Consider the following 14,498-nt stretch of genomic DNA (forward strand, 5'->3'; position numbering starts at 1 on the left):
TCGAGGCCAAGCCCCTATCCCATGATGCACTGTGAATTACCTCAGATCTAGTATTGCCGCGGCATCTGATCAGAGGTTCCAGGGCAAGCTCGGGCCAGTACTATTTAAAAACTTTTATATTTAGTAGTTACTTAAATAATTTTTTGCTAAACTTTCTTAGATAAGTTAGGTAGGTAGTTAGCTTTTATAGCTTCCTAAAGATCCCCTTCCCGTGTATGACTATTAATCTTTAATATATCGGCCTCCTGTGTTTTGGCCTAGTTTTTCTTACTGTGTTTAAGTAGTTTCTAGTGGATATATATATATATATATATATATATATATATATATATATATATATATATATATATATATATATATATATGCCTTTTTCTGTTGTTGGCCTCCTATATATTGGCCTTAGTTTAGTAGAGAGTATGTTGGAATATTCTAGTGGTTTATACTGTTTTCTCTAGTTATTCAAATTCTTTATCAGGCTCGTTTGTGTGTGTGTGTGTGTTTAGAGCCTAGTAGATTTATTAATATTTTGTCATACTTTTTTCTTAGGCTGTTTTGTGTGTTTGTGTTTTTAGAGCCTAGGAAATTGCTGATTATCTGCTCTATGTATTTTTATAGCAGCATAATGGCGGATGATAAAGAAAGTGTCCAGACTGCAACCAAAAAATGTCTGTTACTAATGGACATGTAATGTGTTTATTGTTTAGGAGCTGTCCACTTACAGGAGTCTTGTGCCATATGCCGTATGTCATTCTTTTTCTTCGAGAGTGTTGCCAGAGAGGAAAAGGAAGTTGATGGACAGGGGCTTGTTAAAGCATCCTTTTCAAGAGGCGTTGAGTGATCAGGATGTGGCCAGCAAGTCTTCCAAGTCTGCTAGATCTTCTGTGGAATCTAAGGACTCTAAGCAGTCTAAGAAATCAAAAATATTGGAAGATTCTGAGACATTGGCTCCACACACCTTAGAGTTGACTGTCTTTTCTTTCTGGAGCCGGCCCACAGCTTTGGAGCCGGTATCCAAAGTGCCTCAGTCACCATTGCTTCAGTCGGCACCATCGGTGCATTCGTCTAGGTCATCAGTCAGCCTGTCAGATTTGGATATGGATTGATTGGTGCAGAAGCTTTTACAGGCACCAGGCCTTGCTAAATTGTTGTCGGCTCCAACCCAAGTGGCTTTGGAGCTGAAGACCACTACTCCTGCTTTAACTACTCCTCCTCCGAGCCGTACCGGCCCTTCAGAGCCAGTGGAAGCAGACCTGTTGATCATGGAGCCTTTGGAGCCGAGACCTGCTCCAGTGTCCTCGGCTCCATCCACTCTGACATTCTCTGCACTGAACGGGGACTGTAGGAGCTGATACTCTCCAGTCGAATCCGGGGAGGATAGTCAGATGGCTTGTCGGTGCCAACTCTTCCTCTTGGGGCTTCGGGTCAGATGAGCTCGGCTCCTACCTCCAGCTCGGAGCCCACGGCCTCGGTGTGGAAGGGTTTGACGGTTCCTTCAGATCTGTCGGTTCCTTACCATCGGAGTCATGGTGCCTTCGAGGCCATGAGCTTTGTCCCCCAAGACATCCTCGACTTCAGGCCTTGCTTCCTCATCCCCTAAAGCATCTGTGTCTGCTTCTGCTTCTATCATCCAGGCTAGGCGTAGAGACCCAGAGCCTTAGGTAACCCCACAGGGTGCCCCCTGCTCTTCCGAGACCGCGCCAAAGTCTTCCACTGAGGAGGTTCCCAGGAAGAGATTGTGCAAGAGGAGACACTTGGATTCCCCACAGGAGTCTTTAACATCTGACACTGACTTGGATGAGTCAGAAGGGTCCCCCTCTAAGGATATCTCCTTTGCTGAGATACTTGAGATCCTTAGGCAGAGATGTGATTGGCAGTCCAAATGCCCTACTGAGAATGAGCCAGTTCTCTTGAAGGCTTTCGGGTCTCAACCCCTCCACCTCTTGGGTGTCTCCGCCCTTCGATGAGCTCATGCAGTTGGTCTCTCGGAGGGCGTGGGAGTCACCAGAATCCATGGAGCCTGTTCGTAGGAGGCCTAACAAGTTTATATCCGCTCCACTAGATAAAACCTTCTTATCCAAAGGAGTTTCTGTTGATGCCCTGGTGGTAGCGGCGGCCAATAAAAAGGAAATGTCAGAGACTTCCTCGTCTATTCATCCTCCTAATAGAGAGTCTAGGATCATGGATAGATATGGGAAATGCATGTTTAGTTCAGCAACTTTTGCTCTCTGCTCACTGAACTACTTAACCCATTTCACTAGGTTGCAAAGAGATCTCCTTAAGGAGTTGGGAGATACTCTTCAGGTACAGTAGCTGCAGGGGCCTCTGACAAAGTTGCTGCCCAGCTTGCTACCCTAAATTCTATTGTCAACTCATCCATGCATCTCATATCCTATGTAGCTGATGGAACGAGTAGGGCAGCGGGTACAGGAATGGCTCTCCGAAGACATTCGTGGATGCGCTTGTGTTCCTTCTTGGGGCCCTTTAAGTCATCCTTCGTAAACACCCCTTTTGATGGCTCATCCCTTTTTGGGCCTAAAGTGAAGGAAACTCTGACCAGGTGTGAACAGGAGGGAAAGACTCTGCCGTCAGAGTCCGTTTTTCCACCCCTACCCAGTCTTATCCCAAAGGCCAAAGGGTAGGAAAAATGTGCTTCCGGAAAGCCAAAGGAGCCTTTCAGGACACACATGTTGAACCACCCTCCAGGGGCAGACGAGGGGGTAGTAGTGGAAGACGCCACCCTCATGTCAGAGGGGGTCCACATCATCAGGGTGACAGAGATCACTTCTCTGGTCAACCCTACCAGCACTCCTAAAAGGAGGCCTGACTGTCCTGCTCTGGAGGCAGTCGGGGGTCGCTTATCATTGTATCCAGATGCCCGGTAAGAAATAAAAGACAGCTGGGTACAAAGTATTATTTCCAGAGGGTACTTCATACCATTTGCCACCCCACCCACCCCCATCGATAAAGGAGAATCCCGGACGTTCCACCCAGTTAGAGGGTACAAGCAACTATAGAGGTCCACAAGTTGCTAGAAAAAAAAAGGAGTCATCCAGCCAGTCCCAGCAGACCAAACAGGATCCGGACCTTACTCAAGGTTCTTTTTGGTTCCAAAGAAAATGGGGGACTGGAGACCCATTTTGGACCTCAGCAGACTCAACCAAAATGTGAAGAAAGAGAAGTTCCAGATGGTCACGCTCCAGTCTATACTTCCCTTCTTAGGGAAAGACAATTGGATGTGCTCAATAGATCTCAAGGATGCGTACTACCACATAAAAATGGCCAGGCCATCCAGAGATCACCTGCATTTTCAGCTGGGAGCCAATCATCAGTTTTGAGCCCTGCCCTTTGGTCTCACTACAGCCCCCAGAGTGTTCACCAAATGCATGGCAGTGGTCACGGCTCACCTGAGGCATCTAGGATTCCAGGTGTTTCCATACCTAGACAATTGGCTCCTTACCACCACCACCAGGCATCAACTGATTCAGGCAAGGGAGTACACTCTGTCACTCTGCAATCATTTAGGCATTACAGTCAACTCAGAAAAGTCTGCCTTGTTGCCATCGCAGCATATCGTTTTTATTGGGGCAGAGCTAGACACCTCAACCACCACTCTAAGGCTACCAATCGAAAGAGTCTTCCTTCTTCGTCAGCATGTCAGCAAATTGGTATTGAAAGACAGAGCACCAGCTTCAGAAGTTCTTAAAGTATTGGGTTTGATGGCTGCAGCTATCCTAGCCATACAATGCAAGAATGCATATGCGGATTCTTCAATGGCTGTTGTTCACTCAATAGTCTTACCAGGAACTTCCCAAGGACCTCACTATATTGATTATGAGCTCTTGCAAGAAAGATCTCCAGTGGTGGTTGATGTCTCTTCACGTCACCATAGGATGCCCCTTTGTTCTACCCCCTCCAGTAGCCACTGTGACCACTGACACTTCCCTGATAGGGTGGGGGGGAGCATTTTCAGGGGAAGACTGCCCAAGCACATGGACAGATCAAGAGTCACACTTGCATGTCAATGTTCTGGAGATGAGATGAGTACTTTTGGCATTACAGGACTTCCAGGACTCTCTTCCCCTAGGAACGATTGCAATTCAAACAGACAGTATGTCAGTAGTCTGGTACTTGAACAAGCAGGGGGGAACCAAGTGTTACCCCCTTTGCCGAGAAGCCCTCAGAGTTTGGCAGTGGGCTGTTTCCTCTCAGCGCTTTCTGATGGCAACGCATATCCCGGGGAGATCCAACGTGATAGCAGACAAACTGAGGACGATCTTGTTGCTGCACGAATGGTCCCTCAAGAAAGAGATTGCGGACAGGATTTTCCGCAAATGGGGCCAGCCTTGCTGCGACCTTTTTGCCAGCCACATCAACACGAAATGCAGAAGCTACTTTGCCCTGATTCCTCCTCTGGGAGAAGCCCCGAGGGACGCACTCGTACATGATTGGCCCCCAGGTCTCCTCTATGCATTTCCACCAGTCCCATTGATACCCAAAGTTCTACAGAAAGCAAAATCCCTGGGAAGGACCATCATTCTTATAGCCCCTCATTGGCCTCGGCAGATTTGGTTCCCATTCCTTCGACGTTATCTCTTGGAGGATCTCTGGATTCTGGACCCAGTTCCAGACCTTCTGATACATCCGTCGGGGGATCTTCATCCTTCTCTGCAGTCATTGAAGCTGACAGCTTGGCTGCTCCAGTTCCTCTCATAGCCAGGCTTCATAACTTCTCCAGTGAGACAAAACAGATCCTTTTGTCTTCTCATAAGGTGTCTACTAGAAGATTATATCTTAGTAAGTGGAAGAGATTTTCCATATGGGCCTCTGATGATCCTTACCAAAACCCTTGACATCCATACTAGAATTCTTGACTATGATTTTTAACAAAGGAGCGGCAGCTGGAACAGTTCGGGTCCAGTTGGCTGCTATATCTAACTTTCATCTTGGGATTGACTGGTTAAATATCATGTCTCACAAGTTATCCAAGGCTTTTCTCAAGGAGACATTTCCATCTGAAAACTCCCTATTCTACATGGAATCTAAATTTTATGCTGACACGTATAATCCTTCCCCCGTTTGAACCAGCATCATCTTGTGACCTCAGATATTTGTCATGGAAAACCATTTTTCTGGTAGCTATTACTTCTGCCACAGAACTTCAATTTATCTGTCAGCCTTCCTTATTTGATTTTCTATGCTGACAGGACAGTCTTAGGACAAATCGCTCTTTTTTGCCCAAAGTTTGTTCAGAAACTAATTTCAGCCAAGTCATTGAGTTACCAGTTTTCTTCCCTAATCATTCCAACAGCTTGGAGTATATGCTGCACAAACATGATGTTCACAGAGAGCTCAGATTTTATTTGGATAGAACAAAAGATATCAGACAGTCAGACCAACTCTTTGTTTCATTCTCTGAATCTAGAAAAGGTAGACCAGTGGCTAAAAGAACTCTGTCTAAATGGTTATCTGATTGTATCACCTATGTCTACTCAGCTGCTAATATGCCTTTGCAACACAAGATTAAAGCTCACTCAACCAGAGCAGTTTCTACAACCTCTGGGTTCCAAGCCAAATTGCCCCTTGATAACATTTGTGCAGCAGCCACTTGGTCTAAACCTCATACCTTTATCATGCATTACAAAGTTGATAAGTCCTCCAGGGACATGGCTTCTTTTTGGTCTATGGTCCTGAAGAATGTACTCCCGTGAGCCACCCGAGATTGATGGTGCTAGGGACGCTACCCGTCAGTCAAGAATGAACGGCGAGATTGAACAACTTCACATTAAGAAGTTATGTACTCACCATAACATTCCATGTGAGTTGTTCATCTTGCCTTCATTCTTACATCCCTCCCTCCTTCCCCCTCCTGGCCGATAGTTGACCTAGATGTTGGTCTCATCCTAATTGCTCAATTCTTCTTCCTTTCCATAGGAGGATAGCTCATTTATATGGTTATAGTACATGCAGCAAACAAGATCTGAGGTAATTCACAGTGCATCATGGGATAGGGGCTTGGCCTCGAGCTACTGGAAGATCTCGAGTTTGCATACAGCCATACCGAAGCCAATGGTTCAACTCCGAACCCATCAGTCAGGAATGAAGGTGAGATGAACAACTCACATAAAACGTTATGGTGAGTACATAACTTCTTATTTTGTATCCTTCATGCTGGGGAAACACCCTTTTATATAAATAATAATGTAAAAAGAAAGAGCCAGGTGTCGTAAGAGTGCAGAAATAATAGAAAGATTGAAGGTTGTCCAGTTTTGTGCTACCATGCACTTAGACTGGGGATCTAGCATAGGGCAGGTGCCTGCATGAACTACCAGCCTGCACTCAGTATATCACGGTGCATCTGGAGGCAGATGAAGGTTATAGTCAACGTAACAAGTTACACTTTGAGGAAAAAGTTTATAAAAACATTGGTCATTGGACTGTCTGTGTGCATGTCTGTTATGAAGGCATCTAAAAACTCTGTAAAAAGAAAAAAAAATACACCGCTGCATTCCTAATAACTGTGCCACATGGCAGCTGTATCTGTGTTGCCCTTGGCAACAGTCCAGCAAATAGAATGTTAATAGAGGATGTTTAGATTTTTTTCCCATTTCTTTTAAACATCTTGCAGATCCCTTACATTCTTTATCAAGTGATCATTTTTACTATCCAGCCCCAAATTAGATTAAAAGCAAGCTGCAAGTACACTGTGAAGTTGTGGAGCAGTATTTTCTACAACCTATTTAGCTTTCACTTCTGTAGTGTTAAGGTTAATTTCCCATATGTCTTGCTATGTCTTTTGTTTTTGTTGTTGAGAAGCAACTCCCTTGGCTGTACTTCACCCTTTATGCACACTGTCCTCACATTTGTAACTTGTTTGAGAGCTTGGTAATACAGTGTGTAATCTTCCATTCGTTCTCTTTACTTCCAAGTGTTTCCCATCTATGTTGGAGTACTACCCATCTTGTCAGTCAGATAGCATTTGCACACAGGCATTTTGTCTTGTCTTGCTCTGAAGTATGAAGTTTTGTTTTAGATCTGCAGTAGCTAGACATCAACTTTTCACATATCTGTTGCCCTCTGATAACAATTACTGGGGTCAGAAGTGTCCCTCAGTATTTATTTATGATGACTGGGGAAGTCCACTGGGCCAAGAAGAGCCCGTTTTCAGTGGAGGCCTGGGGAGAAAAGCTCCACAATAATTGCAAGTTACATTTCGCATGTTACAAAAGAACGTAGTTCATAGCTAATTAAACATTTACAGATAAGCTCCATGATATTTGCAATTGGCTTGTCACAATGTTACAAAAATGAAAAGACATAATTCAATACAGAAATTTCAACATTTACATAAAGTGAATATTTTTGTTATAAACTCAATTGTAGGTTTAACATTTCAAAATATATAGCTACTAGCCATTAGTAGCTTAGGAAAATATTATGCATGGAGAGGGTAATAGTATATTTAAGATTGGAGAGTATAGTACAATAGATATTAGAGAGAAAATTAGTTTTTAGTAGGAGAGGGATTGTTTTGGGTGGGATGAAGTAATAGTAGAGGTATTTGGATGACTATGGCAAGGTGGAATGGGGGGGGGTTAAGTTGGAGCATGGCAAGGGCATTCCCATTTGGAAGAAAGATGAGAGAGTAGCTGAGATTTGAATTTTTTATGGTTAGGTAGGTTGCATAGGTGTGTGGGGAGAGAGTTCCACTGTTTAGCTATGGAGTGGGACAGCAGTAGATGGCCAGGAGGTCTTGCAGGTTTGTGGACCTGAAGGAGATTTTGGTTTTTGGATCTGAGTGAACGGTTAGGAATGTAAGATTTTAAGGAAGTAGCGAGAGCTGGGCAGTTGGCAGGTTTAAAGATGAGCTTGTGGGCAATGGTGAGTTGTAGGTAACTGAGGTAGTTGGGTAGTTCAAGCCAGTTGAGGGTGATGATGGAGTGGCAGTGGTGGGATGAGTTTTTTTGAATTGGTTGCAAATTTGGAGATCTTGTGGTAACAGGATTCAAGTTTGGACTGAAGGCCAAGCTGGAGATTGGTGAAAAGAGGGGCACCATACATAAGGGAGGGGGTAGGAAGGTGGATCCAAGAGTTTGATGAGTAGAGGGCCTTAGGAAGCGGTTGTGCCTGTAGAGGAGACCTAACCTTTGGTGGATTTTCTTGATTGTGGAGTGGATGTGGGTGTCAGATTTTAAGTTCTTCATCAGTAATGATGCCAAGAAGTTTGGTGTTGGGAACAATTGATTGTGGAGTGGATGTGGGTGTCAAATTTTAGTTCTTCATCAATAATGATGCCAAGAATCTTGGTGTTGGGAACAATTTCAAGGAGGGTGTTGTTTTGGCTCTGTATGGTGAATGTGGATTGTCAATGGAGTTTTTTAGTAGGGGAAAAAAACATTAGTTTGGTTTTATTTGCATTCAGTGCCAGATGGTTAGACTGCATCCCGGTTTCTGTTTTGTAGAAGGCTACTTGGGTTTTTGCTAGGAGCTCATAGGGGGAAAAGGCTGAGCAGGTGATTGTTGAGTCATCTGCATATTGGATGATAGATGAGTCTGGGATGGATTGGTGAAAGTTGTTAATGAATAGGTTGAAAAGAAAAGGGCCAAGAACAGAACCTTGTGGGACAGCTGTGGGTGTGGGAAGGAAGGAGGAGGTTCAAGTTTTCCATTGTACAGCTTGTTGGCTGTTGGATAAGTAGCTGGAAAACCAGGCGATGGTGGTCAGAGAGAGGTGTAGGGTGGAGAGTTGTGATCAAAGTAGGGTGTGTGAGATGGTGTCAAAGGCCTTTGACAGATCTAGGAATAGTGTGGATACGAACTTACCTGAGTAGCGTTTGAGGTTTATGGTTTGAAGAAAGGAAAGAAGGGCAGTCATGGTGCTGTGGCCAGGGCGGAAGCCTTGTTGGGTAGTGGAGAGGAGATTGTTTAGTGTTAGGTGTGCCATGAGTTGTGCTTGTATTGTTTTCTCTAGTATTTTAGAAAGCAGGGAAAGGATGGCAATAGGCCTGAAGGTGGTCGTATCAGTATTTTTGCCACCTTTTTGGAGGGGGGACGATGTAAGCGTGGCACCAGATAGAAAGGACATATGATTCTTGTATGGATCTATTTATAAGAATAGAGATGGGATGGACAATGCTGTCTGCAGATTGTTTGAGGAAGGTGGATGGAAAGTTGTCTGGTCCATTGGGACTGTACCTTTTTAAAACAGTTAAGGTCCAGTATTCTCCTCTTCTAATTGCCCTTACAAAGATGCTGTGTGTCCGTCAAGAAGGGATATCTTTGGAGTCAACTACATTTAAAGATCCTTTTGTTTAGGAAAACAGGAAGCTGGACCAGTCCTGTTGCATACGAAGGTTGTATACTTACTGTAATAATAAATGTGTAGGTCCAGGTCCATCTTCCTGCACAGTCCATTTTCCTTCCACTGGCCTCTTCAGTTTAGTTGTGAAGTTCATTTAGAGAATCCAGTTTCCTTAATGAGGTTTTTTTTTTTTTTTTTCTTGCTTGTACCATGTTAGCATGGACTTACAGCAGTTGGAAGAGGGGTCCTTCTGCAAACAGATTTATTGGTAAAGAGGAGGAACTTGGCTGTCTGGAAAAGTTTTAGATACCAAACTGATGCAATCTTATGTGCAGAGGATACTACTGTACATCCCTTGATGGGGTAAGTATGTAACTTACATTTTTTCAGTCAAGTATATGCATACAGTGCTACAGTAAGACCTCTTAATGTAAAGAACCAGACAGAAATGTGCTTATTGGGCTTTCTTCCTGACATGGCCTTCACTTCCTTAACTGTGAACCTCTTAGTGCAAGAATTCTACACTAAACCTAAAGTAAAGGGTGGGGGGGGGGACAAAGACCCCAAAATAGGGACATATTTTAAATATTAAGGTTTTGTATTAGGATGCATTTTCTGAATGAAATGGTTTGAAACTCAAATATGTGTTATTAATTAATGACTTCAATCACCAATGATTTTACAGAAAATCTCACATTTTATGAGGAACCAACCCAAAATATGAGACAAAAATCTGGGCAGTTTAGAGTTATAGCACCTCAGATGAAAAATATTCATGGTTATTAGGTTTCCTCATCCTTTTAATAATCTGCCCCTTGACTGCCTAATCTTGATAAGGAGGTGATGTATATTAGAACATCATAGAAATGTAGTGCAGTTTGGTATCTATCAGTTTTCATTACGCTATTTGCTAATGTTATAACCCCTTTTTGTGTATTTGTTTACCAGTTTTCTAATCTACTGTGTAGCAGAAATGTTTTTTTTACTCTAATGCCATATTCTAAATATGGAACTGAATCACACAGCAGTGCATGACTGAGGCTTCACATTCCTCCTCAGTACCACATTTATTAAGTAATTAGTTTAGCTAGGAAAATATAAGACTTGCAATCCTACTTCTCAACCTGCAGTTATTGATACAGGAACTGTGGGCCTTGGAAAGTAGGAACATCCAGCTAAAAATTCTGGCGAAATTTGAATACCAAATAGCACATAACTCTTCCCCTTTCTAGTAAGCATGTTTGCTACTACTCGGAATCATGAGGGAAAAATATAATCACATTATCAGAGAGGGTAAAAACCATAGAAGTTAATGAACTGTATTGTGAAATTCTACCACACAAGGTGTAAGATATGTGTTTTCTTTCTTTAAATTATTGTCGTGTAGTGTGGATGTTCATCGTGTTTCACTGTTGTAGTCATCACTGTAGGGTTCTTCCTGCCGGCAGGCAGCCCTCGGTTGGCCAGAATCCCAAAGTCTGGGTTCGGCGTCGGCTGTGTACTCATCCTCCATGACATCAGTGTGCCAGGGGTACAAAGCTCCCAGCCGACGCCATGTTCTCCAGTCTTTCTTGCCGCGCAGCGGAAGTAGTTCGCAAGTGCCGGTCGGCTGACTCCTGTTATTTTTGGTGCTTCATACCGAAGACATTCTTCTTTTCAAAGCTAAGTACCCCGTTGGGGAAACTTTTTTCTTGCTCCAGTCCAATGTCAGAAAAAGTTAATAATTGTATTTCATGTGGGAAGCAAATACCTCATAAGGATTTTCATTCTTACTGTATTCCTTGCCTAGGCCCTGACCATGACATAGCTAGTTGTCGGTTTTGTGCTAGATTCAATCAACGTACTATTAAACGGAGATACGATTTTGCCTTTCATTACTTTGGGAGGCGATTTAATTAAAACATGTCATCGGACACGCTTCCGACTACCGGAGTTCATAAAATGTGCAAGGATAAAGATAGGCCTCCGAGGTCCAAATCAGGTGACAGTTTACAATTAGAGCCAGCTGCCGGTTCGGCCATCGTCAGTGAGGCGCTTTCGCAGCCCCTGTCATCGGCCATTACAGAACCGCTTGCCGATATGGACTCCCACGAGGAGCCAACTAGGCCTTCGGATATTCCAGGTGCAGGACCTTCGGATAATGCTCCCTCAGATGGGTCCGGAGCCGCTGTGCAGGTACCGGCTTCCGAGGGGGGTTTCAGGCCTACGCAGCTTCAGGTAAAGACAAAGACTCCTTCTAAAACAAAGACTCAAGCCCAAGGCCTCCTCTGATCCAGGACATAAATCTCAAAAACAAATGCTTAAAATGGCGGAGGACTTGCTAACTATGATTAGGGTTTCCCATCCCCCTCCAGACAAAAGTCAAAGACAAGACTTGGATTGTGAATCCTCTGATCAGGTATCTATCTCTTCAGTGTCTTCCTCTGAACAGGATTATACTTTCCTTCCTTATGAGGATTCTGATGCTGAGGAATCCATTCCTTCAGCTTCTCCTCCTGAAGTTTACTCTTTTGGGGAAACTTTACATGACATGAGGGAACATTTTCACTGGGAAGGACAGGAGTACTCTGAATCTAAGAGAAGACCCCTGGCTATTCCTCCTATTTTGGATATTGTGGATGATGTCTATATGGAGTCTAATTTAACCCCTGACTCCTTTCCTCCGGCCCCTGCTAAGCCTGATAGATATTACAGAGTCCCTGACTCTCACCAGTTTCTATTTAAAAATCCTACTGCTGATCCAGGAACCATTTCTCAGGGTCCTAAAGGTGTTAAGGCCGCCACTGCTAAGAACCCTATTCCGTCAGGTAAGGATTCTAGAGCTTTGGAGAGATGAGGCAAAAAAGTGTACACTTCTGCTACTTTATCTATTAGGGTTTTGAATTGTCAATTTCATATGTTGAAATATCAGCAATACCTTTTGTCTGTTATGAAACAAAAACTGTTATGAAACAAAAAATGTGTACCATTTCTGCTTGTGCAGACAATAAGGAATTACAAGATTTGATGTATGCTACTGAGCAGGTGGGGAAACATAACCTTACACTGTGGTTTTGATGCTTTGGAGGCCTCTTGCAGGGTGGCAGCCACTGGCATGGTCATTAGAAGGCATGCTTGGTTAAAGGAACAAAATTTGCCTGATCAAGTAAAAGCAAAATTACTGGATGCTCCTGTTCAGCAAAATGTTTTGTTTGGGTCTAAGGCTGAAGAGGTTATAAAGAAAATGGAGGATAAGGCAAAATCCATGAAAACGGTTAAGGATTTCTTACAAGTTCAGCCTCCTAGATTTAGCAGAAATTGGCCAGCTAAGAATTGGTTCTTTCCCAGCTCGGACAGACCTCAGAGGGGTAGATATACCCAAGCACAGACCTCGTATAGACCTAGACAGTGGAGTGCTTCCACTCCCAAGGGTGGAGAAGATAGGTCTCAACCTTATAGGAAACAGGCTCAATGACTCCCCCTGCATGGCTCCAGGAACCTCTCTCCTGGAAGCTCCTCTGGGAGATGGTTTGATTATCTACAGCCCTCCCCGAGGCCACTACAGGGGGCACCCCTTAGGAGCCTTTTTCAAGGCTGTACTGCGGTTCCCGCTCCGTAGAGCCTTTTTCAAGGTGTCCTCCAGGTAGGACTCCTCCTAGCTGCATTACAGGGGTAATCGTGTTGGCATTTTTCCTCCTCTCACCAGGAGCTCTTTACCCCATTCCCCACAGTCTACCTTACTTGGCTTAGCCACTCTTAGAAAGAGAAAACAGACAAAATCTAAGTTTTCTGCCTTAGCAAGGAAGCAAGTCTTTTCCCACTCTTCTTTGTTATACTAGTACTGTTATCTCTTGCCTTGTAGGCTCCCTGTGTTTGCTGCAGTGTGACAGTTGTCACACCTTGTTGCATTAATACTCGATAAAAGCTTTTTGGCACAGGCCTCATGTAGCAAGTCTTTCTCCATTGGCGCAGATTAGAATTAGGTTGTGACAAGATATTGCACCATGTGAATAGGCCTTGCAGGTTGTTTTTTGTAGCATGAAATTTAAAATACAGGAGGTGCCATACATTTTCATAAAGGCACGTATGATGGATTTTTAAAACTTGAATATATTCAGTTAAATGCACTTAGGTTTGCTAATGAAAACAATTACCTCACTGACAAGAAAAAGTGTTAACTGAATGTCATTTAATCCAGTATTAACTAATAGAGTAACTGATCTTTGTCTTAGCTGCTATTTTTATTTTCTGTACCATTATAATGTTAAATTACTAGGATATTAATCCTCATCCTTTCATTTGTTAATGTATTTTTCCATTCCTATTTTCAGCAACACATTCTGCTTGGTAAAGCAGGCAAACTCTACTTCTCTATAGGTGGTCAAGTCTTACTACCTTTTTAAACGCAGGTTATCATTCCTCGAAATAAAATAAAGACTACCAACAGTAATTTGGTCCCAATGAGCAAAACGCTGCAACAGAAGAGTACTACAGATCAAAACGTCAGCGTTATTCACATTCAACCCCATACTAGTGGATTACAGCAAGTCCCACAGTTGATACCAGACTGCTCTATAGGTGGAGGCAAGGCCAGTCCACCAAGCAAGCAAGCTAGAAAAAATGCTGTCATGGACAGAAACAGTGAAGAATATCGTCAGCGCAGGGAGAGGAATAACCTGGCTGTGAAGAAAAGCCGATTAAAAAGCAAACAGAAAGCTCAAGACACACTCGTGAGAGTTAACCAACTAAAAGAAGAAAATGAACGCTTAGAGGCAAAAATCAAACTCCTTACAAAGGAACTTGGTGTTTTGAAGGATTTATTTCTAGAACATGCTCACAGTTTGGCAGACAGTGTGCAGCCTCACAGTACTGAAAGCTCTACAGCAAAGCAAGAAAACACATGATAAACTTTTATTTTTATATTTGATGTATAGTTTCTTATATCTGTGTAATGCTTTGAGATCCAGGTTACCTTTCATAGATGTAATGTTAAAATTATCAAATTATTCTTTTTTTAAATTTTTACACTGAAGGTATGAGTTAAACAATGCATCACTGAATATTTTTTAGTAGTAGAATAGAATAATCTCCTTCCAAGGTCACTGTCACATTATTGCCAACTGGGATATCATACCAAGGATAGTAGTATGTCTGGCCAACATGCCAATGCCTGAGTGCCTTCCTCTCTGTATACATCCAATGTATGACCTAAACCCGAATG

At 43.2% G+C, this 14,498-nt stretch overlaps 1 protein-coding gene across 1 annotated transcript; it reads left to right on the forward strand.

Annotated features, from left to right (window-relative positions):
* Nucleotides 1-13,614: 13,614 nt before the first annotated feature.
* CEBPG (CCAAT enhancer binding protein gamma) lies at nucleotides 13,615-14,197 on the forward strand. Its single transcript, XM_044081559.1, has one exon. The coding sequence runs from the start codon at nucleotides 13,738-13,740 to the stop codon at nucleotides 14,179-14,181; it is 444 nt and encodes a 147-aa protein (XP_043937494.1). The 5' UTR covers nucleotides 13,615-13,737; the 3' UTR covers nucleotides 14,182-14,197.
* Nucleotides 14,198-14,498: the final 301 nt, after the last annotated feature.

Source organism: Protopterus annectens, chromosome 8.part1 (genome assembly GCF_019279795.1).
Source record: "Protopterus annectens isolate FY-2018-M chromosome 8.part1, PAN1.0, whole genome shotgun sequence".
Taxonomy (NCBI): Eukaryota; Metazoa; Chordata; order Ceratodontiformes; family Protopteridae; genus Protopterus; species Protopterus annectens.